Here is a 26,342-nt window from a genome sequence, read left to right on the forward strand (position 1 = left end):
TTATCAGCAGTTCAATGGGGGCGGGCACTGGGAGGGGGCGCGGCTCACACGGGAAGAGGCAACAGCTGATGGAATTAAACGCTGAGCCTCGCAGTCCCGGGGCCGCGCCTCACGTCTCCTCTGCGGCCTCGCCGGTGGTTTTCCTCCTCTTCTGCAAGGGCTGGGACACTGGAAGGTTGACGGCTACTCCTGTAGCGGCAGGCAAAAGTTCGTGAATAACACCTCAGCGCGAGCGGCTCCCGCGAAGCGGGGGCCGCGAGAGGTTATCAGCAGTTCAATGGGGGCGGGCACTGGGAGGGGGCGCGGCTCACACGGGAAGAGGCAACAGCTGATGGAATTAAACGCTGAGCCTCGAAGTCCCGGGGCCGCGCCTCACGTCTCCTCTGCGGCCTCGGCGGTGGTTTTCCTCCTCTTCTGCAAGGGCTGGGACACTGGAAGGTTGACGGCTACTCCTGTAGCGGCAGGCAAAGGTTCGTGAATAACACCTCAGCGCGAGCGGTCCCTGACGTCCCGACTTTTCCACAAAGTCGGGACGTCAGGGAAAACAAATCGTGGGCAGAAGCGGACAGGACCAACAAAGCGGCCGCTCTGCTGCGCCTCTCCTGCTGCGATGCTGCAACGCCGGGGCGGGCTACTAGTTTATTTATAAAGTTTTATCTAGTGCGAACAAGATCCCGAAGGATATCAGAGCGCTTTACATTAGGAAGGAAGGACGATAATGCAAAATCAACTTCAGGTAGGAGTAAAAACAGGAATGATCACAGATTACAAGACAATTACAACACGGAGGGTTATAATAAACAGTTGTACATGGGTAGCGAGGGGGGCACAGTATGTGGTAAAGAAGAGTAGTAGCAAATGATGGTACCATTGTAGTAAGAACAATGACATTGAGCAGGAGAGCCTAGCCCACTTACGGTAGGAATTTATTCATAAGGAATCTTTTGACTTCCAGTTTGTACACCGTCGTTGAGATTCTGCGTACTTCCGATGATAGAGAGTTCCATATCTTTGGGGCAGCACCAGAGAAGGCTCCGTGACAAGTTCTCTTTTTGCTATGGATGAGTGGTTTCAAGAGGAAAGTAGTGGCGCTTCTTGAGGCTCTTACACCACAAGATGGTTCAAGTTTTTGCGCCAGGTACCTAGGAGTATTGAAGTGGATGGCTTTGTGCGTCATAACGGCAATCTTTAACTGAATTTGTGCTTCGTAGGGGAGCCAATTAAGAGATTTTAAAACTGGGAATATGTGCTCTTTGCATTTGGTGCCTGTAACCAGTCTAGAGCAGCATTCAGTGATGTCCTTAGTGTAGCCAGGGTGTATTTGGGAAGGCCACAGAGGGTAGCGCTGCCGTAATCTAGCCTCGGCAGGACAAGCGCTAGGACCACCTGCTTGAAATCATTAAGTGGAAGGAAAGGTTTGATATTTCTGAGTGTCCTTATCAAGTGGTTTGCTCCCTTACATGTATTGCTGATATGATTTTTCATATTCAGGTGCTTGTCCATGGTGACTCCGAGAGATTTGGCTGAGTCTATGATGAGAGGAGTGCAGTTGAAAGCAGTGAGGTGACTCATCCAAAGGTCTAGCTTGGGGATGTGGTTTGGAGGGGAGATGAGCAGGAATTCCGTTTTAGAGGTGTTGAGCAGGAGATGGTTCTCAGTTAACCAGTTTTGAGTAGACGTTAGGGTAGTGTTGAGTGAAATTATATTTTCCGGGGATGCGATTTTCAAATAGAGTTGCGTGTCGTGAGCATACATATGGAAAAGAATACCCGTGGAATTTAGTGAGTTGGCTAATGGTTCCAAGAAAAAGTTGAATAGGATAGGAGATAAGGCAGATCCTTGGGGGACCCCCAAGAGTACTCGAGAGGGCTGGGAGAGAGAGTGATTTGCCCTGTCTCTTTGAGATCTGTGGTGGACGAAGTACGAGAACCATTGTAGCACCTGGTCAGAAAAACCCATCCTGTTTTGCAGAATGGATAGGAGGTTGTCAAGATTAACCGTGTCGAATGCGGAGGAAAAGTCAAGGAGGATCAGGAGGCAGGATTCGTTTTGATCGAATATTTTTAAAATGTCATCCATTACATGAGTGAGAGACGATTCAGTGCTGTGCCCCTTCAGAAAGCCGGATTGATGCTGGTCTAGGAGTTGGTAGTTCTCTATGTGAGCACAGAGTTGGGATATAATACATTTTTCAAGGAGTTTTGCTAGGGTGGGGATGTTGGAGATAGGTCGGAAGTTAGTGAGATCAGCTTTAGTGTTTTTTTAGTATAGGTGATACCTGAGCTGCTTTTAGGCAGTCGGGGATCGTGCCTTGTGATAGAGAAGCGTTTACAATCCTTTTCCAGGTGGGATAAGTGCATTCTTTTTTCTTTTTTTTTCTTTATTATATATATTTTTTTATTTTAGCAATAAAACAAGAGGAGGCATTACAGATATCAGGTGTCATACTATAAAATACAGAACAGGGACGGGCGGGGGAAATATACAGGCAAATAATCAATGCAAAGGGAACATGGGACGTCATCTCGATTACGCATATTGGAGAAAGAGGAATAAACAATATATCAGACGATCTAGAACAATCCCAACCGCAAGACCCCGTCTTCAATGATACAGGATAATTAAAGCCAGTGTAGACACCCAGATGAATAAAGAATCAGTGAAGGATAAACAGCCCACCTCTCTTGAAAAGGAAAAAGGAAAGAAAAAAGGAGCCATAGAACAAAACAAAGGCAAAATAAAAATAAAAAACCCTAACCCCCCACCCTGCACCCCTGCAATGGCTACGGCCTAACCCCACTAGCAGCGTGCATGTCGCCCAAGAACTTGCCCTAAAAGAAGGAAAGAAGATAAAGTGGAGGAGGAGAAAGCAAATACACCCCCGGTCTCCCGTACCCCCCGCCAGAGGCGACCACCCCGAGACTTAGTCAAACCAATATTCAGCAAAATATACAAACCAATCGGGGGAGTTTAGCAAATAACCACCCAACTCCCATCACATTATAGGCCCAATCCCGGCATGAAATAAATCTATTTTATCAAACCCAGGCAGTCAAGTTCAGCCCTAGCCAGTACGGTCTTTCGTAAGAGTCTTTTTCACTCGAACCGCAATCGCGCTGGAAAATGCAAAGCGTTCATAAAAGTTCATGTCAGTGCTGGAGGATCGATAACAGGATAAAAGTTCACGATGTCCACTAATCGAGCGAGGAAAGGTGTTCAAGAATAGCGAGTATCTCCAATAGTCACTGAGGAATTTGTTACAGCACAGAAGACCATCAATGTATGTATTAGGCGGCAGCAGGATCGAGCAGGGGACGCTGGCGATAATCACGGGCTTGCTGGTTGTTAATTGGGAACCGATAAAGCTCAGGAAATCCGGGTTCCGCACGGGGTCCTCGGTCTCAGGCGTACAGTGCACCGCTGGTACCACAGCTAGCTGAAAACTTAACGAAGAATCGTCATCCGGTCCCAAGATACCGTCCACTTTCACAATAAGTGTCCGGAACACAGCGATGGTTTGCGAATGGAGCGCCTCAATGGCGGCCATGACGGCCTGCAGTGATGGTGTGCCTTCCGTCCGCTCCATCCCCTCTCACTAGGCGATAGAGCAGGACTTGAACACCGGAGGCCGGCTACTCCGGGGTAACAGGCCACGCAAAATCCGATGACAACAGTGGGCGCTCCTCGTCTTGCAAAATCGACACCTTCGCCGTTAGCGAGGGCCCCAGCCCGTCCACCCCGGGAAGGTAGCAGGGTCTCCGGGCGCTGGACCCCCGACCACGGCAGCCGGTGCGGCACGCGGGTGTGTCCTCGGTGTAGACCCTTCACAATATCGTCACCAAAAATCAACAATTTACTGCACACTTCGGGAGACCGGGCTCAGTCCAGGTCCCGCGGCCGATGTTGATCAACTCCAACCCGGATAGGTTAGAAATCGAGGCCCCGGCTTCCACACGTTGTTAGGCCGAGAATGGAAACACGGCGTATCATCGTCATCCGATAAGATAGAAAACCCAGGATTGCACCTTTAGAAGCAGAAAAACTTCACGAACACAGGAATCTGGTGCGAGTTCAGGATTGGTGGCAGGATATTCGAGCTGCTGGCGGAGGTCGGCAGAGCCGGGAGCATACGCGGGCATCTTGATTGCTAGCGTAGCTCCTCCCCGATAAGTGCATTCTTGATTTCTTTGAAGATGGCTGGGGGTAACGGGTCACTGAAGTGGTCGGATGGGTTTAAATTCAGGAGGATCTTTTTGATGTCTTGTTCACTAAATGGGGTAAAGGTGCCCCATGACACATTGTTCTTGGTGTTCTGGGTGGTAGAGTTGAGCTTTTCTAAGGGGTTAAGGGGTAAGCTGCCCTGGAGGAGGGCAGTAGAGCCTTCTTAGAGGCGAGGTCAGTGGAGATAAGCCTTGATTTCTCAAGAAGAAATCAGCAAGTTCGTTGCAGAGGGTGGGCTGCCTCCAGGTTCAGAGAGGTTTCGACCTACAACTGATTGCTGTTTGACCAATTCAAAAAGTTTCTTGGGACGGTCTGCCGCTTGATCCCATTGGTGTCTGAAGTAGTTAGCCTTAGCTCTCTTGATTTGTTTATAGTAGAGGCTCCAAACATCTCTCAGGAGTTTAAGTTGCTCTGACGAGGGATTTGATCTCCAGGAACGTTCAACTGCCCTAAGGCTGCAGCGTTCTGTGTTTACGTTTTCATTATACCACGGTTTGGACATTTTTGTTGAGGCATTTTTAAGTTGGAGTTGAGCAATGTCATCCATGATGTTGGAGATGGTCAAATTGTAGGAGTCATTGAGTAGCTGCACCTCAAACAAGTCAGTTTTGGAGGAGAGGGCAGATTTACAATGGGCAACAAGATCAACAGAGTTTATTGATCTGAGGTCCCTTTTCCATATCTTTTATTTCGTTGGTTGAGCCTTCCTCATCAGTACCTGCCTGTTAATATAAAAGAGGATGCAGTGGTGGTCTGACCAGTCACACGAGGTAATGGAATCCAGGGTGATGGTCTGCCCTTTCGAGATAATGAGGTCTAGAGTTTCTCCTTTATAATGGGTTGGTTGGTCACAGTGCTGAATCAGATCTTGATCATTTAAAAAAGTTTTAAGGCAAGATACTGCAAGGTCTTTGGGTTTGCCCAGTGAAGGTTAAAGTCACCAAGGAAGATTTGGGACACGGCTGAGTCGACATTGCCAGAAAGATTTCCATTAATTGTTCTTGTCGTGCATGCTGCATTTGAAGGGATATTACTGAACAAAATGGTGCTTTTGAAACCCATGTTTAAAACTGAATACCTAAATGTGAAAAAGAAGAGGCTGGCTGTAACGCGAAGGCACACAAATTAATTTGCAGGAAGATAAAACTTAAATCTCCAGCAAGGTTTAAAAAGGTCACTTTTTAGTTGAGCCGTGCCATATTTGGTACAAACCTGCCAACTGAGAGATTCATGTTATGCTGTGCGGAGGTGGTGGAGCATTAAAGAGTAGGGCTTTTTGTTAGGGGCGGGGCTTTAAACCCTCTAAATTTCGACCAAGTGAGGAGGGGTGGGGTCTGATGTTGGGGTCCAGGCTTTGAGCCCTACCTCCAGGTCAGCCTTGAGGAGGGTGGCCGGGTCAGGGTCAAAGGCAAGGGGGCATGGCTTAGAGACCGCACTGCCCGAGCACACCCCTCACCACCCTCAATAAAAAACAAGCATTTGCAATGCAATAGGTCTCGCATTAGGAAAGTTTGAGCTATTGGTATTGTAAATTACAAATATTTTATTTATGTGTTGGTTTGGAAAATAGCGAAATTAATAGCTATGTCATTTACAATGGCAATAGTTTTAACTTTCGCAAATGTAACACCTTTAGGATCTTTTAATGCAATATGTGTTGTATTTACGTGACTTAGATGTATTGATATTACAAATAACAATGTTACCTTCTTCCACAAAGTCCAGTTGTTCAGGGGTGTCGCCGTGCACTGCCCTGCCTTCATGTTCAGAGTCATATTCAAAGCTTTCTTCTTCATGCACAGGTTCCATAGAGGACATTGTAAAATGCAAGAAATGCAGGTGAAATGGAGGAGAAGCCAGGGGGCCTACATTGTGGTGCCTAATCGGAAGCTGCCCCCCTCGGGGAGAGCACCGGCACCCTGGGACCTCGCGTGCCCCACGGAGCGGACGCTGCTGTGCCTGGAAGCAGTCATACCTGCAGCGGGGCTGTCTGCTTGTGGTTACCTGTGCCGTCGGTAACAGCATCTTAACACGTCTCACACTGGGGGCTAAAAACGATATACAGCAGAAATCACTGCATTTAGGAAACACTTCTACAGAAAGCTTGTTTCATTTTCCTGGCGCAGCTCTAGAGAAACAAAGCTTCTCCCCGGTGCCGAGTACGAATGGTAGCTCCCGACAAGTTTCATAGCAACTGGGCGGGGAGGCCCTGGCTGATACTAAAACAGTAGCATTGAGGGCGTGGTCTGCAGGCTCGGGGAAGTCACTTCCGTCAATTATTATTTAACTCTGGAAGGGACGCATTCTGTGGGACTTGTAAATCAAGCCCAGAAACATGACGCCACGCCAGGCTATGGTTCGCAGTCAGGAATAAGATACAGACAGACTGAATAGAGTGACGGTCTATGGATATGTAAGGCGACCTGACTATCTGTACATACCATCCAAAAGGAAAATACTGACAATTCAAAACAATAACAAGGTATAGCAAATACTACCTTTCAGAACTCCTTCTCAATAACCAGCGCTGAGGGGCACTCAGCCAATGGCATGCTAGCAGGGCGGCGTCCCAGAGCCGGCCGAAGGGCAGAGGCTACGAATCCTGCGCAGCCGCCGTCCTGCCCCGCCCGTGCACCGCAGCCGCCGTTCCCGCAGCACACCGCAGGTCCCGCCAGAGCAGCAGAAAGTTAGCAGGCTGGAAGTAGTCAGCCTCTCTCTGCTCTGGAGCCCCTGGCCGCGTCGCCCCCGCCCGTCCATCCATCGGGAGCCGGGCAGAAGGAGCCGACAAGAAAGCAGGGATTCCAGCAAGAAAAGAGCCCGGTGAGTGGGGAGGGGGGGTGTGCGCGTGTGTGGATGTAGCTGTGTGTGTGTAGCTGTGTGTGTGTATGTATATGTGTGACTGTGTGTCTGTTAGCTGTGCGTGTGTATATGTGGGGCTGTGTGTCTGTGTGCGTGCGCCCTGATGCATTGTGCCTGTGCGGGTGTATGTGTGTGTGTGTGCGCATGCGTTAGTATGGCTATGTGTGCGCACGATTGAAAGCGGCGAGAGGCTGTCTAGCTGTGAATCTGAGACAGGAGATGTGCACGGCGCCGGGCTGGGCGTGCGCGTCCACAAAGTGAAATCGCCGCGTGCACATCCCCTGTTTCAGATTCCCGAAAACGGGCAACATTAGATACTTCGCATGGCCGCAATGCTTCGCATTGCTTTCTCCAGCTCGACCTAAATATATATAGTATCAAAGATTTGAGGACGCCATCAATGCCCTGGGAAGTTTTTAAAACCGCAATGAGTGATGGCTATGCAGAGCCTCAACACAATGAGCTGGAAACTCGCTCCCTGTAGCGGTTTCCAATTCACTGTGGACACAGTGTGAGGTCAGCTCTTCACCAGGACCACGTGAAGGGGGCTGATATTGTGTGACACTCTGTGGTACTGTGTGAGTTGGCACATCTGTTAGTACCTGACACCCTCTGGCTACAGGAGATAAAGGTGGCAGGGAAGAAGACCCTGACAGGTGCAGCATTTTCCAGCGGGCCTACTGGAAGGTTCAACCGTGGTTGATAGCATGGATTGAAAAGGTCAGGGAAGCGATATCAGAGACAGCCATACATACATACAGAGAGAGAAAAAAGATTTCTCTCAGCCGTCTACCCACAAGAAAAGAACAACTGAAGAAAGTGGTGATGACTGGCCAGCAGGAGGATTAGGGCCTGGACAAAGGGAGATAATGGTGACCTCAGAAACAATTTTGGGGAAACTGGACAGTATTGAAAGAGCATCTATTGCGATGGAATCAAGACTGACACACCTGGAGAAAGGGATGACTATAAAGGAGGTTCCTGTTTTGGCCGTGGACAAAAGAGTACAATTACTTGTAGAGCAGCTTAACTGTGTAGAAAAGAGGTTCGAGAGCAAGATTTTCAGTGTAGGATCGCAAGGGCACGGTTGATGGTAAACAGCAAGATTGAAAACCTGAGGTGGTTAAGCAAACAACTTTGGGATTGTACCATCTGAGAAAAAAATAGCAAAGGAGCAGTTCCCGTTCGCAGCTCAGCAGCCACCCATGGATTACGATGGCAAATAAGTGGTGAGGAAACCCTACAAACTGCCATCAAGATCCTCTGAAGTCTCTGTGTTCCCAGCTGGTGTTACAGTCACTGTAACTCTGTGTGGCCTGGACCTTCTCAAACCTATATTAACCCCTTCCATGCGCATGACGAGCTGAGCTCGTCATGAGTCACGCCGCTCGCATGATCATGATGAGCTCAGCTCGTCATGTAACGCGGCTTTTCGCAAAAAGCCGCACAGCGCGAAAATAGCGGCCGCAAGCATGTGGTTAAGGAAGGCGGTGACGCGAAATCATAATCCACAGGTTCAGGGTCAACACATTCTCTTCTTTCCAGGCCTCAGAGCAACGACTGAGAGCAGTGAGTTATAAGAGGTGAGAAAGGATTTGATGACATTCGAAATTACATGCTCACTCAAGTACTGAGCACTGCTGTAGGTGCTGTGGAAGGATAAGAGTTACATCTTCAATCAACATGATGCACCAGGCTAATTCTTGGACAGAGTCAAATGTACAGGAGTTACAAAGACAGATACTTGTAGTTTGCACAAGAGTGATAATCCCACCATCGGAGTCGTCTTGTGGGCTCTTGTATCCATATAGAGAGTTTGGAGGGAGTCATCTCCGTGTAAGCTAGCAGAGTTTAAGACTAATAATTATACTGTGACACCACTATTTCTGCTGTGCCACACTCTACATTTGCCTATTTGCTCCCCTAAAGTAAGTTCAGTTATTTCTTCCCTTCCATTTGTTTTTCTTCACACTTTTCCTTGCCGGGCAAATTTTTTGAACAGTTTGCACGTCAATCCATATTCCACTGTCTTTTCTTTACCTAGCATTTCCCTCTTTTTCTTTCTGTACACTTTTTCCTATTGCACTACATTTGGTTTAGAGGAAAATATTTGTTTGTGCCGTTCCCCAAAAATGTAATGTTTGCAGTTTAACCGATTAAGATATGTAGGTGTACCGGTTTCATATATCAGTGGAAAGGAAGGAACGTTGCAATGCTTGTTGGTAGGCACATCATACATTTTCTTCTAATAAAAAAACATTGAAACATAAAAGGTCACGAGGAGAAAGGGTTTGGCCAATGAAATGCAGACAGTGCTTAATTTGTGAAAAAATAAATGCAGGTGGCCAAAGCTCTGCCCAGATACTTATGGCCTATTAAATGGCAGCGCGTCTTACACCAAGGCTTTGTAGTCCTGCATCCACCTCAGTCCCTTTATCTTGCTTTTTCTTTTTTAATTTGTGACACCGTTCCATCTTTCTCTTCTTTCCCCTGTGTTTGTTGGATACTCCAGTCAAGATGAGACAGTCTAGGAGAATTTCAGTCAACAGAGCAAAACTCCATTTCATGTTGTGACTCCGCTTTTTATGAGGTAAGGGAAATGAATGTAGATATTTGCTAGCCTCGGATCTCCCCTCTGGACTTCCACAGGTCGAAATACAGAGTATGCCATAAGGGGGATGTGAGCTTGCGGTCTTCAGGTAGCAGAGCAAACTCTACAGCAGGTGCATTCAGACACTGCGTATTTGGCAAAGATTATGGGCAAAGCCTGGCTCTCAGAATGGCAGTGGCACAGCCTTCCCAGGAAAACTGGAGTGACCCACGACAAGCACCACAAAAGGCTCTCTGAGTAGGGAACAAAAGCTTGTGGCCAAGGAATAAAGTTATTCGCTCGCTCAAGTACTGATAACGCAAGGGGCGCAGGCGGACAGGACTACACTAACAAGCATTTGCAATGCAATAGGACTCACATTTACGCGAGACCTATTGATTGCATCACTGACAACGGGGGTGGGAGCACGGACAATGGGAGTGCGGGCGGGGGAGTGGTTGAGAAAGCACGGACAACGGGAGGAAGGGGGGAGTAGAAAAGGCCTTAATGAAAATAGTGCTCACAGTCTAAATCCCACATACCGTGTAATACTCAAAGTAAAGAGGCCAGTAGCCATGGGAGGGTACAAATGACAACATGGCCATAATAAGGAGGGACTAACAAGCCTCATAATCAATCAGAAGGCAGCCTTTACGAAAGACAATGACGCAAGCCAATTAAAAACATGGGCGGAGAGTGGGCGGAGCTTCCACTCCATACTCCCATCACTGCATGCCTCGCAGAGCGAGCAGCGCATGCGCTCTGCCACTATAGGCTCAACCTAAAATGTGACTTCTTCAAGAGAGATGAAAGAAAGAGTTTAGAAAATAATGCATAATTGTGAATTTGAAAACATCAAGGGTCACTAATGGTTAAACTAAATGAAATATGTATGCTTTGAAGACTGCTTACTTACTCCTTCCTTTTTCTTTATCTCTTTCCCTCATTGCATCACACCTTTTCTGTCTTTGACTTCACAGTTTTGCTCTCCCTTCAACCATCCCATGTCCTCTCCATCTTGTTTCCTCTTCCCTCAGCTTCCATGTACACACTTTCCTTTTCTGTATTTTGCTCTGTTTCTTCTTTACCTTTTCCCTTTCTCTATCTTTCGTTGCCCTCTCTTCATCAGTATATTGTTTTCTTCCCGCACATGCTCTCCCCCTTGCCTTTATTTTTCTCCTATTGTTTCATTTTTAGAGCTCTCTCTCTAACCTATTTCTATAGTTTTTACTTCTCAAACGATCTCACACTCCTTGTACTCGTTGTACTCTCCAAATACCCATAGAAGTTTGCATCCTTTTTCCTACTACTTTCTGCCTCTAACAATATCTTCTCTGAAGGACTTCCTGAAAAGAGCAATAGCTAGGTGAATAAAAGGTTTGCTGTAGAAAACAATAAAAGAAATATACTTTAATAGGATAAGACTATCAGTCACATTAATTTCATAAAACCATTTGCTGCACATCATTCGATTGGAGCTGAAGTTATGAATTTCCAGTAGCGGCTGCTATGAAAAAATGTGGGAGGGCAGCGCAGGGAGCAGCTCGGGGAATAAATAAAAAAACAACAAAGCACTTACCTGCTGGCCGCTGTCTCTGTCTCTGTCCTCTGTCCTCTTCTGCTCCTGTCAACTCCGGCAGACTCCCTACACCAATCTAGACGCTGCTCTCCTGCTGGTAATACCCAGCATGAGAGCAGCACCAGGATTGGTCTGAGTGGCTTAGTTTGCCACTCAGTAAGGGCCTGAGAGCCTGCACCTGTATCCACCCGGGTGTGCAACATAGCTCGGGTGAAGAGATCTAAATGTGATGTCCGGCCAAACCAACATGCACATTTACAGCAGTTCTACCACTGCTGTTGTCAATGAGGATGGCCTGGCTCCGCCCCGCTCTGGACTTGGCTCAGCAGGGAAAATTAAAATGATACTAACATGTTTTATTAACATTTTCTTTTTTCTTTTTTCACTGCTGAGAGCAGTGGGGTAATGCTCCTTCGCCTTAATGGAGGAGTCGCTGCTGTGAATTTCTACAGTTCTCCTGATTACTGGTGTTTGAGGAGCCTTGCTTGGTCCCATGAATGCTATCCCTTGGGTCTAATCAAAATTCTTCATATTTGGAGTTTAAGTTGTGATAGCCAGTGGCATCAGATTCCTCTAAGTGAAATGACTTTTGATATCTATCTATTTCAGATGGCAGAATCTGAACATTATGACAAGAATTATGACAGTGTGACAAAAATGCTACGGGACTTGAACAAAGATCTTGAAAAAATGTTAGAAGACATGGAGAAAATATCAGGTAGTTTTTAATGCTAAAAATAATATTTACACAGTAATGCTGGAACAATCCAAATCCAGATTTGGCCATGGTTTCCCTATAGTTGTGACGCTATCTCCATCAAGCAAAGTGTCTGATCTGGCACTGGCCTGTGAACTAATAAGCAGGCACAGGTCTGATGTCTTTTGTAAAAGTGTTGTTTTTCGCCTTTTTTGCTGTAATATCTAGGTGCATTGCACTGGACCATTTTTTCTTTGGCGAAAGGTCGCTGTGATGATTCTGGGACAATGGGCTTCTCATCAAATCAGAGCTCTGTTGCCTACTGGCGTTAGCATCAGTGCTACTCCCTGATTATGTTGGGCACTTTCTTCCTTGTGTCCAGAATACAGCAGCATTCCTCTTGGAGCCAGTGAGAGAAAGGAATCTCTTTCACGGATAGCCATGACACCTTGTGGTGAAAGCCAGAAATCCCTGGATGCCTCAAAGCCTATCCACCTGCTTTCAACCTAGCCCATCACCATTGGGACCTGGAACGTGCGTGAGGGTCATGTTTGAGACAGGCAAGATGGACACAGTCCGGACAGAAAATCGTGGCTCCAGGAGGCATATATAACACCACCATGCTCAATGAAGCACAGAAACAAAGGGAATACTCAGTCACCTCCAGTAACAAGTTTCAAGTTCTGCAAGAACTAGAGAACGACAGAGACCCAGTAGAAAGATAGCGGAAGAAGGTCAAAGAAACAGTGACATCAACCTTCCAGGAGGAACTTGGTCCCAAGAGACACCAGCATAACAAATGAATATTCACTGAGACTCTCTGCAAAATGCAAGAGCGAAAGAAAAACAAAACTGAAGTCAAAACCAGCAGAACAAGAGCAGAAACAGCAAAGGCTCAAGGCGAATAAACCAACAAGGAAGCAAAGAGAAGCTTTAGAGCAGACAAGCTAAGATTCATCAATGGTCTTGCTACTGTAGTTCAGGAAGCAGCAAAACCATTGAAACTTGAAAGAACTCTACAACATAGCAAGGGAACTCTCCGGCAGACAATCATGTGATTCGAAGGCCAACAACGAAGATGGGTGTAGCACTGTGGAGAACTGTTGACCCAGCCTGTGCCACCGTCTCCAACAGACATACAGCCAGTTGACAAGGACTTACCAATCGAGGAAGACATACTGCAAGCCATCAGTTATCTGAGAAATGGGAAGGTAGCAGGATCCAACAACATTCCTACAGAGACACTGAAGGCAGGCATTGAAACATAAGTAGACAATCTGTACTCCATGTTTGGAAGGTTCTGGGAAGAGGAAAAGGTGCTGTCCGACTGGAAGGAGGGATATCTTATCACGATCCTGAAGAAAGGTGACCTGAGAAACTGAGCAAACTACAGAGGGATAACTCTTTTATCAACCCCAGGCAAAGTGTTCAATAAAGTCATCCTGTACAGAATGAAGGAACAAGAATAGATCATGTACAGACCAGATTGCAACACTGCGCATCATCATCATTGAGCAGTCTATGGAATGGAACTCCTGCCTCTATGTCAACTTCATCGAGTAAGAGAAGGCATTCAACAGCGAGGAAAGAGAGACCTTTTGGAAACTCCTCCGCAGTATGGTGTGCCAGATACATTCATAAAGAATCATCGGAACTCTTATGAGGGAATTGCCTGCGGGATAGTCCATGGAAAGAGCTCACAGAAGCCTTCTATGGGAGGACAGGGTTGTTTGCTCTCACCTTTTCTCTTCTTGCTGGCCATAGACTGGATCATGAAGACACCCACAGCAAGGAGAAGAAATGGGATCTTTTGGACAACTTGGACGCAGCTCAACAATCTGGACTTTGCAGATGACCTGACCCTACTCTCCCATACCCATCTGCGTATGCAAAAGAAGACCAACAAGGGGGCAGCCACATCAGCACATCTTGGCCTCAACATTCACAGGGAAAAACCAAGATCCTGAAGGCTAGCACTGCCAGCACAACTGCAGTTACTCCTGCAGGCGATGCACTGGAAGAGGTTGAGGCCTTCACCTACCAGGTCGGTGTCATAGACAAGTGGGCCGGCACAGACGCTGATGTCAAGGTAAGAATCGGTAAAAACAAAGGCTGCCGCATTCATTTAAAGAAGATACAGAGCTCCAAGGACCTAATTCTGCAAACCAAGATCAAGCTTTTTAACACCAATGTAGAATTGACCCTTCTGTATGGAGCAGAAACTTCGAGGACAACAGTGACCACCACCAACAAAAGAACCCTCAATGGTACAGGAAAAGAGGAAGGGCAAGAGACACCTGGCGACAAACCTCAAGGCTGACTGAAATCAGATTGGACGAAAAGCCTAAGACAGAAGTGGCTGCAGAGTCCTGGCTGATGGCCTATACGCCAGGAAGGTAGTAGGCATAAGTAAGTAAGTAAATACCAGTCTGATGTGTATGCAGGGAAATAAGACATGGTTGACCATTATCAACAAATAAATCTTAGTGCCTCCAACTTATTGTTGGGCTTGAGGAAATATTATTTGCATATACCACCGTGTCTTTCACGATTCGTACTCAGTAAACTAGGTGCTGTAATGTGAACTTTATTTACACATTCACATCTTCTGTAATAGGTATGATCAGTCTGTGCTATCTACACGGTTATAATTAGCCAACTGGGTTGTTTCAGCACATGGAAGAATCAATTCTCTTATCTTCCTCAGTTATATAACTGGCAGAGACACCAGGAAAGCATGGTCACTGTGTGCATGCTGTGGGTAACTCCTGTTTCTGTGCTATTGGAAAGATTCAGTATGAGCTTAACAATCATGAAGAGGTTGGTAGAAAACAATGGATGCAGCTTTCCTGATGCAAAATTTTCATGAGGAGTTACTCCAAGATTATGCAAAGAGCAGAAAAGTGCTTAATGCATGTATTCCAACATCCTTTCTCTTACTCATCTGCAACTTGTTTGTACTTTGCACCTAGTGTTGGTTCCAGAAACTGTTTCCATAAATGTCCTATGCAGATAGCACCCAGCGCATCCTCTCACTCTCCGAAGGCCCATCCACCACAAGGACAAACTTCCACAACTGCATGACAAGTGTTGCTAACTGGATGAAGACCAACTGTCTGAAACTCAAGACGGATGTGCTGATATTTGGTAACAACACCTCCCTGTGGAATGACACCTGGTGGCCCTTCGAACTTGGACTCACACCGACAGACCACCCCGCAATCTCTGCATCATCCTAGACAGCAAACTCACCATAAAGTGCCAGATCAACTCAGTCTCCTCCACCTGCTTCCACTCCGCATGCTCCGAAATATTTTCAGATGGCTTCCCGCCAACACCAGGAAAAACTTTACTCAAGTCCTAGTCACCAGCGGGCTGGACTCACCACCCAATGCCTGAAGGGACTCCAGACGATACAGAACTCAGCCGCCAGGCTCATCCCCAATCTTCCCGAACTGATCCGCTTGAACCCCCACCTCAGGAACCTCCAATGGCTCCCCATCCAGAAAAGATGTCAATTCAAGATGCAGATACATGCCTACAAGGCCCTCGATGACCAAGGACCAGCATTCATCAACCACCACCTAAACTTCTACCAACCCTCCAGATACCTGCTCTCCACCTCCCTTGCCCTGACTCACACTCCCTGCATTCACCGAAGCCACAGTGGAGGAGGCTACTTCTACCTCGCCACTAAGTACTGGAACTGCCTCCTCTCCTCCTCCTCCACCACCACCTCCGAACATCATCATCTCTAGCCCAAGATTCAGTAAGGGACTCAAGACCTGGCTTTTCGACTGATCCTAGCAAGAACTTACCACCTGGAACCCTCGCGGGTGAATAGCGGCGCTATACAAATATCAATGGATTGATTAAACCAAGCTTTGCTCAACAGTATAGTGTGAAGATTAGTGCATCATTTGGCACCATGTCTTTGGCAATATCTGCACCCTTGCCAATTATCCCTCTCCCACCACATCATGTGGATTAGAGCTCACTTCTCTTGCAACTTTATTCTGATACTCTTGGCTTACTTTGTAAGTTTTTTAGCTTTTTCTTCCAATTGGTCCGCATTACGCCTGTGCTTCAGTATTAGAGAACGGTTATCTCAGGCAGACCTAGACTTTGTGTCCTGTTATTACCACAAAGCCCTTCTGGAATCATCTGCCTAGCATGGAGAGTAAGCGTGCACCTATCCCTAGAGAGGCCCTTGTAGATCCCAAGTAATAAATCCAGCAACATGTGCATACATTGTCTGCAAAGTGAGCTGTGCCTCCTATATGCTACAGCAAGGAGATAAAATAGCGCACTAAGAAGGTAGCAGAACATCAAGCTGCTCAGGTGAGCGAGGACTGATCAGGCATCATCGATAAGACAGGGCTCTGTAGGCGGATCCATGAGCCACAGAGTGAGAACCTGGGAAGTGATTGAACCTACTGGAACAGTCTGCTGGGATATGGAGGTGGAGCAACGTGGCCTGGGGTCTGGTGATGAGCGGAAGACAATGGTGTTAGTGGATGCTAGCCAATAGCCACCCTGTGGGAAGACCCTCAGAGATAAGAACACAGGTGTCTTTGTGGAGAAGTGGCTCAGTATGTAGAGGTCCTTCGGCACTTGCTGACCAGTGGGGAGGTGTAAAAACCCCAGGCTTCTGTGGCGACCAGACAAGGTGGCATAACTAACAGTGGAGAGTGAGGAGTTCACTGGTTCGAGGCATGTGGGCTGCTAAATTCATATCTATTGCATAGATCGCCGCCTAGTGTTGGGTCCGGATGATTGCACATTGTTGTCCTGGAAGAGTCTTCGAAGTATCACGAGATAGGTGGCTCCTCCCCTGGACTACAGTGCGCATGGGCATCGACTCCATCCCCAGATTGTTTTTTTCCGCCATTGGGTTCGGATGTGGTTTCGACGTCTCCGTGTCGGAACCGAAAAACGTTGTTCTTAAGGCCAAAAGGCCTTCGTTACCTGCGTCGGTATTGTTTGCGTACGGTCTCGAGCATCCTCCGACTCTCTGAGCCGGAATTCTGCGGAGTAGAGTAAATCTTCAGACATCGAGGCCCTCTCTTCGCAGCAAGACCCCGACGAACTTAACATGGAGCGGAGCCCGTTCAAGTTCTGCCCCGTCTGTGGATCCAAATACCCACATATCGACGTGCATCCGGTCTGTAATAAATGCCTCTCGCCGGACCACAACGAGGAAAACTGCATGGCCTGTTCAAAATTCAGGTTAAAGAAGACGCTCAAGCATCGGCGCGCGGCGCGCCTCGAGGCCCAGCGAGCGGCCCCGGCACCCGGCGACATATTCGACGACCCCGCAGAAGAAGGCGGTAGCCATCATCTTCAGATTTCTCCACCGTCGACGGAGGTCGAGGCAGAGCCCGAAGAACAAGTCAAAGGACAGGCCCTGGACCTTGAATACGTCGAGGAGGTAGGGGACGACGAAGAAGTTTATGGGGCCGCGGAAGATAGCTCAGAGGAAGAGCTATGCCCCGAAAGCTACATGACTCAGGCTCAGGTCACGGGATCGCCACTCGGCCTTACCCACGACCCGGCACCGCTATCCCCGGCCCCGCCTTCTGGCCCGGCCACGGACACTCAAGCGGAGCCGCCATTACACGTATCGAAACCGAAACCTTCGGATTCGATGGCACCAAAGATGGCCGATGTCCCATCAAAAACGAAACCGAAACCATCGGATTCGACAACACCTAAAATGGCCGACGTCCAACAAAAAATAGCGAAGCCTGCTCCTTCATCGACTCCGTCGCCCTCCGGCCCACAGAAGTCGAAGAAGGCTGTCGAGTCGACAGCACCGCAAAAGGTGCCCAAGGAACCATCCTCTAAGAAGGACGTCCATCCAGTGTCAAGCACAGTTGCTCCGGCGCGGACCTCGAAGACTGTTGACACGCCTTCAGCCGCCACTGCGGCGCCTACCAGTAAGCGCACAGTCGAGTCAAAGTCAACTAAAAGCCATGACCCGAAGATAGGAGGCACTACGCATCGGCACAAAGATGCCGGATCTGCAGCAACGGCGTCGGCGCCAAAGGCTACAACTGAGCCGCGACCCGTTAGAAACGAAGATTCGTCGACGGAAAACTCGTCGACACCGAGGGACTCCGACGCTACCAAACATCGGCCGTCGGTTACTAAACCCTCTGCTTCCTTCACTAAGCAGGTCACCGACTCCCTCAAACGTATTCGGGAGAAGACTTTGTCGTCAACGGCTCCCACGCCGTCGGCTCCGAAATCGGTGGACACACCTCCGAAGACCTCGACCAAGCTTCTCTACTCTCTGCCACCTAAGGTGGCACCGAAGGCATTTGCACCCAGATCGGTGCCGAAAATCGCTGACACGTCGGAAACTTCGACGCACAAAAGCTTGGATCGACATCAAGCCACTGAAGACCAATCAGAGCATTACATCGATGCCCAAACAGGGAAATTGACCCTCTACAAAAGGAAAATCACTTCCCAACCACTGGAATCCTATGTCATTCCACTGAAAAAGAAAAGGCCGGCACAGGACATTCCTGCCCTTGTTGAACCTGTTTTGCCACCACCAAGAAGGAGTCCATCACCTTCCCCCAACCAATCAGGTGGAGAGGATGATGACCAAGATGACCAGTACAATTTCCCAGTTGACAATGACCCTGATGTTGAACTGGACTCATATGGCGATACTGGGGACCAAGGTGGACATCAGGTGGTACAAGATCCACAGGGGTTTGGGGCACGTACATCACCAACAGAGGATTCAGCAGCATTTAATGCTTTGATAGAGCGGGCAGCGGCAAATCATGATGTGGACATGCATGCTGACCCGGTAGAGGAAGATTTTTTGTTTGACACTTTCTCTGTCTCAGACAGAACAGTTAAAATACTTCCTATGCTCAAAGGTGTCCTTAAACATGCACCCGAAATCTTTAAGGAACCTACCAGGGCGAGAGTGGTAAACCCACGTATCGAGAAGAAATACAGGCCAGCACCTGGAGACCCTGCATACATTCGGGGACAGTTGCCTCTGGATTAAGCATGGGCGGCAAATCCGTTACGTCCACGGATTTTTCGGATTTTTGGTGAATACGCAATCCGTGTATTTTACGTATTTTCCCAAAAATCTGACAAAATCCGCGGATGTAACGGATTCCCCCCACCCACTCATGTAATGGCGCCAGCAAGCTGCCAGCGCCGTTGTAAAATAGTTACAAAGTTAGCTTGCACAGAGCAGGTGCAGCTAACTTTGTAACTATTTTTCAACGGCGCTGGCAGCTTGCTGGCGCCGATGGAAACAGTACACACATGGTCCCTGGAACTTGTTGAAGCTCAAATGCAGTGACTCATTCATCAGCCCAGAAACAATCGAGAGCGCCGTCGAGGCTGGGCAATGTGCCTTCTTTACCCAATCTACCATCGAAAGTCAGCTGTGATGCTGGATAGAGAGGCCTTTGCATCCTTGACTTTCACGAGCACAATCCCTGTGCTGTCCCTGTGAGCAGGAGTCTCTGTATCTTCATCTGCTGCTCTGATCGGCCTCTGACCTTTTATACACACAAGAGGCATGTGCAGCACAATCCCTGTGCTGTCCCTGTGACCAGGAGTCTCTGCATCTTCATCTGCTGCTCTGATCGGCCTCTGACCTTTTATACACACAAGAGGCATGCCCACTCGCATGGAAGCCCGTCCGTTTGGCCATGAGTAGCCACATTGTGTTCGCACGGGTTTCTGCACGTTCGCGAGCGTTTTGTACAATAAAACCCTCGCAAACTTGCAAAAACCCGTGCGAACACGCAAAAAAAAAAAATACGCTGGGATCCGCGGATTTTGCGTATTGTCGCAATCCGCAAATACGCAGATCCGCGGATTGCCAATACGCAAAATCCGCCCATGCTTACTCTGGATTCGTTGGTGGTCGCCAATGCCCGCAAGAGGGCGAACTCCCAAACAACGGGTGAAGCTCCTCCCCCAGACAAGGAGTCGAAAGTGCTTGAGGCATCCGGCAAAAGGGTGGCTACGCAGGCTGCCAATATCTGGCGTATAGTAAACACACAGGCACTATTGGCACGATACGATAGGGCGCATTACGACACCCTAGAACAGCTCCTTCAACACCTACCTGATGAGTTTAAGGAAGGGGCCGAAATGCTCATACAAGAGGGAAAGCTCATCTCAAACGCAGCAATAAAGTGTGCACTTGATGTGGCTGATACAGCGGCTAGGGGAATTAACACTAGCGTCATGTTAAGGCGACAAGCTTGGCTTCGCATATCTGGATTTAAACCCGATATTCAAACTACAATACTCAACCAGCCCGTCAATCCAGCCAGACTGTTTGGTCCAGATGTTGACACCACCCTGGAAAAGATTAAAAAGGACAATGAGACTGCTAAGTCCATGGGGGCGCTTCAGTCTCAACAATTCAGGGGAAGCACTTTTCGTCGCTCAGGAGCACGTGGTGTTACCAGAGGACAATTGGGTCAACAAACACAATTCGCAAAAAGTGGTGCACAATCCTCGTACCCCAAGCAGGGTAGAGGGGGTTACAGAGGTAACAGTGCCAAAGGCAGGGGCAGAGGGAACAACAACTCCCGTTCCTCTGCCCCCAACAAACAGTGACTCTCTGTCACTGCCCCCCGACCATCCAACACCTGTCGGGGGGAGACTCCAGCAGTTCCTGCCAGTCTGGACGTCCATCACCACGGACAGGTGGGTGAGAAAACTTATCCAGTACGGTTATTGTTTGGAGTTAACATCCACTCCTCCCAACATTCCCCCAAGACACCGTCCTATGTCGGTAGAGCACTTGCACTTATTGCAGCAGGAAGTTGTGGGGATGCTGCAAAAAGGCGCAATCGAGCTCGTACCAGTGGAGGAGGAAGTAACAGGAGTCTATTCCCTGTACTTCCTCATCCCAAAAAAGGTTGGATCCCTCAGACCCATTCTGGATCTACGCCCTCTCAACATGTATATACTGTCAGAACACTTTCACATGCTGACACTGCAACAAATTCTTCCCCTGCTAAACCAAGGGGACTTCCTAGCAACCTTGGACCTCAAGGATGCTTATTTCCACATCCCACTCCACCCATCCCACAGAAAATACCTCAGGTTCACCATTCAACACAGGCACTATCAGTTCAAAGTCCTACCCTTCGGGGTGACTACTGCCCCCAGAGTGTTTACAAAGTGTCTGGCGACAGTGGCGGCGCACCTCAGAAGGCAGAACATACATGTCTACCTGTACCTAGACGACTGGCTTGTTCAAGCAAAGTCGGAACAACAGTGTGCCGTGGACATGTCCCACACTATTCACCTCCTTCACAGTCTGGGGTTCTCGCTAAACTACCCAAAGTCGCACCTTCAACCAGGCCATGTGCGGCAGTATCTGGGCGCCACAATAAACACCCTGACTGCTATGGCTCAGCCAAACCCAGTCAGGATCGACAACATTCAATCGCTGATCCAGAAGTTCAGACCGCAACACTCTCTACCAGCGAGAGTGTTCATGCAGTTGATAGGCATGATGGCCTCCTGCATCTTCATAGTCCCGCACGCGAGGTTGCACATGCGTCCGCTCCAAGAATGCTTGGCAAATCAGTGGACACAGGCTCAGGGACAACTAACAGACCTAGTGTTGGTGACCGGTCGGGCATACAACTCTCTGCATTGGTGGAATCCACACAACCTTTGCAAGGGACGACCGTTCCAAGAGCCAGTGCCACAGATTATCCTAACGACGGATGCATCTCTCCAAGGGTGGGGAGCCCATGTGCTCCACTACACTGTGCAGGGACTGTGGTCCACCCAGCAACAGAAGTTGCACATCAACTACCTAGAATTGATGGCAATCTTCATGGCGCTAAAGTCCTTCAAAGTACATCTGTGCAACAAAGTCGTGTTGATCCGGATGGACAACATGACAGCCATGTACTACATCCAAAAACAGGGAGGCACTCACTCGCCACAGCTGTCTCGTCTGGCTCAGAGCATGTGGAAGTGGGCCATTCAGAGGAACATTTTCCTCATGGCAGAACACCTCCCGGGCAAGGACAATCAGATGGCGGATCTGCTCAGCAGATACAGCCATCAAATGCACGAGTGGGAGATACATCCATCAGTACTCCACCCGTACTTCCAGCAGTGGGGTCATCCGGAGATAGACCTGTTTGCCACAAGGGAAAACGCAAAATGCCAAAGCTTTGCCAGCAGGTTCCCTCACCCGGAATCGCAAGGGAATGCGATATGGATGAACTGGTCAGGCAAATTTGCGTACGCTTTTCCCCCAGCGCCTCTCATTCCGCTGGTGGCAAGAAAGCTAAAGCAACACTCAATGACTCTCATCCTGGTTGCTCCAACATGGGCACGCCAACCATGGTACACCACGTTTCTAGAACTTTCCGTGGTACCGCATCAAAGGCTGCATCTCACATCCAGGCTCTTGACGCAGAACCATGGAGACATTCAGCATCCAGATCCGCAACAGCTCAATCTGGCGATCTGGCTCCTGAGGTCTTAGAATTTGGCTACCTCAACCTGCCTCCAGAATGCATGGACATCATCCGGGAGGCAAGAAAGCCCACTACCAGAGCTTGCTATGCATCAAAATGGAAGCGGTTTGTCATTTACTGTACAGACCACAATATCAACCCGCTAGATGCATCCATTCCTAACATCATCTGCTATTTGTTACATCTTTACAAATGCAATCTAGCGTACGCTTCCATTCGGATACACTTATCCGCCATAGCGGCTTATCTCCAGAATAGGCAGCATCTCTCTGTTTTCAGAGTGCCTGCCATTAAAGCCTTCCTGGAGGGACTGAAGCGAGTCATTCCTCCAAGAACACCACCAGCTCCAGTGTGGAGCCTCAATGTGGTCCTCACTAGGCTGATGGGTCCACCTTTCGAGCCACTGCACTCCTGCGAAATTCAATTTCTAACATGGAAAGTGGCTTTTCTCATTGCTATTACATCGCTCAGACGTGTTAGTGAGCTGCAAGCGCTCACAATCCAAGAGCCATTCATCCAAATACATTCAAACAGGGTAGTGCTCCGCACTAACCCCAAATTCCTTCCTAAGGTAGTGTCACAGTTTCATATCAACCAAACTATTAACCTACCCGCATTCTTCCAAAACCCACAAACAGTAGCGAAAAGAATGCTTCATACACTGGACGTTAGGAGGGCGTTGATGTACTACATTGACAGAACGCAACACTTTAGGAAAACACAACAACTTTTTGTTGCCTTCTCAGCGCAGCACAAAGGCACCCCCATTTCCAAAGCAGGAATAGCCAGATGGATTGTTAAGTGCATTCAAATCTGTTATCAGAAGGCTAAGCGTACTTTAACAATACCCCCGAGGGCGCACTCCACACGCAAGTTGGGGGCCTCCATGGCTTTCCTGGGGAACATTCCTTTGGAAGACATTTGTAGAGCAGCCACATGGGCTACACCACACACATTTACCAAACATTACTGTGTTGATGTGCATTCCAAACAGCAAGCAGCTGTAGGACAGGCTGTTCTCAAGACACTTTTTCAAGCTTCTGCAGCTGGCACGGGCAACCGCCCTTAATGGAGGGACTGCTATGTATTCTATGCAATAGATATGAATTTAGCAGCCCACATGCCTCGAACTGAATATGCTACTTACCAGTATGCATCTGTTCTTGGCATGTAGGGCTGCTAACATTCATATCGCCCGCCCTCCTCCCCGGTGCCCGTAGCGGCTGCAGATACTCTCTTGCATTCATCATTAGCATGGACATCCTTTACACTATTTCACTCCATCTCTGCCACAATGGCTAAAAACAATCTGGGGATGGGGTCGATGCCCATGCGCACTGTAGTCCAGGGGAGTAGCCACCTATCTCGTGATACTTCGAAGACTCTTCCAGGACAACAATGTGCAATCATCCGGACCCAACACTAGGCGGCGATCTATGCAATAGATATGAATGTTAGCAGCCCTACATGCCAAGAACAGATGCATACTGGTAAGTAGCATATTCATTGTGAAGCCCTCGCGTCACGAGAGTGTCCCACCGTTCCCAAGTCTCTTGACACTGAATACGCCAATCACATTCTTCACATGTGATAGCTAAACACCCCCTCCCAAACCCTGCCACTAGTCATACTTAAAATAGTCTCCATGAGAACGGGGTGCAGTGCATTAACACTGCAGGGGGAGACAAGTACCTTGAATAACAGCGAAAGAGTGAGCCTCCACCATCATCTGCAGTGGGGAAACCTAAGAAATACTTTTGAGCCAGAGGACGATGACAAGCAATAAACTGAATGCTGGGAATACTGGAAGGGTAACTGAAAAAGCCAGCATACCCGTGACAAAAACAAAACGGTGATGTGTAAGAAGTGAAAAGGAGGCAGCAATTAAGGTAAGTGAGGCAAACCTAAAAAATGCTGAAAGCCTAGAGAAACATGCCTTCCAAAATTAAAACACCACCCCAAGACAAACAGAAAGGCGAACAGCAAGATATAACAGTAGCCCCAAATGATCATGAGCCACCCTCTAAGGTATATTGGTGGCTGTACAAGAATCCAAAGTAGTATTCGAACTTAAGATAGACGAAGTTGTGGCTGATCTCAACTTATTAGGAAAAAGAGTCCCGAAAATACCTGAAAAGTAAAGCAGAAAACTTAAACGAACTCTGATGAAGCAGTGACTTTAGGCCCTCACAAAACATTTGCTGCCAAGATGTAAGACACTGAGGGGCACTCAAGGCGCAATATTATATGCCTGGTTAGGGTCTCAGAACCAGTGAAGGAAAAATGTACTGAGCTGTGTGTGGTGGATTTGCTACTATATCACTAAAGCCCAAACAACTGTCCAATTGTTTTCTGTGGAGCAGACCTGTAGAATCCCTGGTTTGACACCCAAACCCAGTGCTTCTCCACGTGCAATAATAGCAAGAATATTTGGCCTCACAGTCAGAGATGCATTTCTTTAAACCTTGAGATTGAGGCTCCAGCCGCGGGTGAAGGATTCAATAATTCTGTTCTTACCAGATTTTACACAGTTGGTGAAGCAGCTACAGAGAACCTTTTGACACTATCAAGAGTGACCTGAAGCATAAAGATATTAATTACATGATGATCTATCCTGCTTAACTTGAAGTGATGGTGGATGGAACATCTTGGTTATTGATATCTCCAGTAGAAGTGGCAGATTTGTTGAAGGGATGGCGCAAAGTTGAGAAAAAGTACCGGAATATAGAAAAACACCAAACACATGCACCTAGAATATTGGATGGGATAAAAACTGTAGTGGATGGTGGCAAGGCAATGAAAGGACAAGTGAGAAATTATTAGCAAACGGGCAAACAAATTGAAATAGGTTTGGAGAGTGAAGAAGGGGAAAAGGGTTAAGACCCAAGAGATCAATGAGATTAGGCAATTATACGATCAACTGTGAAATTGATTATAGGAGGCTGAAGATGGAACTTGAAACGTTTTGTATTTGACCGTGCTCCCACTTTGAGTTTGGATAGCAGTTAAACAACACATGTGAAAACTAGTTGTTTTACTAAAGTTAGGACAACAGAGCCTTGGGTATTGGAGGGGGTTGTTTTCAGGCCTAAACGCAAGGATATAGGAAGAGGGAATGAATTGGGAAGAAGTTGAGAAAGTTCTTATTAATTTGAGGCCACTGTTGTTTTACATTCAGGCAAACAGATACCCTTACAGTGTCCTATTTTAGACAGCCAGATACATAGCACGATTGCTGCAAAGCCGTGCCTAGAAATCTTGTCATGGAGCATGAATGGGTTGTTAAGTGAAAATAAAGATAGGGGTGGTATTCCACTTATTGCAGTGACTTACCCCGCATGTGATGTTATAGGAGACTCCCCGTGGTGGGGGAGGATAAAGAAGCAAATTTATAGGCAGGAATAAATTCACGCCGGTCACACGTGACGGATTCACTACAGATGAGAGGGGAGTGGAAACTTTTGTCAAAAAGCCAATTCAATTCCTTGGAGATCAGGCTTGGGTAGATCACATGATATGTTACAAGCTATAAAGTAAAGAAAGTGAACAAATTGCATTTGTGTTGTATACCTACTGGCGTCCCTGCAGATTTGCACACTAGAGAGGCTGGGCCATCTCCCAGTAAGATCTCAGTTAATATATCTATAGTAAGAAACCTCCAGGCTTGGAAAATTTATGTCAACAGTGAGATTTGTAGACTTATGGAGGGAAATAAATAGGAGTTTAGCAATTTCTCATTTTATTCAGAGGCATATAGAACATACACAATGTTACATTGTTGCTAGTGCTGCACTTACAGGCACATAGATTTACTGCAGCAGCCTTCCTAGCAATGGCAGCATGTGACTAGTGACCTCTAAAGAGAACTTGGGGCCCACAAGAGTGGGA

The 26,342-nt window shown here is 47.8% G+C and overlaps 1 protein-coding gene across 2 annotated transcripts in view; it reads left to right on the forward strand.

Annotated features, from left to right (window-relative positions):
- The window catches only part of SYCE3 (synaptonemal complex central element protein 3), a 289,471-nt gene that overhangs the window by 61,505 nt on the left and 201,624 nt on the right, over positions 1–26,342 (forward strand). For both annotated transcript variants that reach the window (XM_078651398.1, XM_078651399.1), the window contains exon 2: positions 11,859–11,967. In XM_078651398.1, coding sequence (XP_078507524.1) covers positions 11,859–11,967 — 109 coding nt within the window. The remainder of the gene's footprint in view (positions 1–11,858; positions 11,968–26,342) is intronic.

This window comes from Lissotriton helveticus, chromosome 7, assembly GCF_964261635.1.
Source record: "Lissotriton helveticus chromosome 7, aLisHel1.1, whole genome shotgun sequence".
NCBI lineage: Eukaryota > Metazoa > Chordata > Amphibia > Caudata > Salamandridae > Lissotriton > Lissotriton helveticus.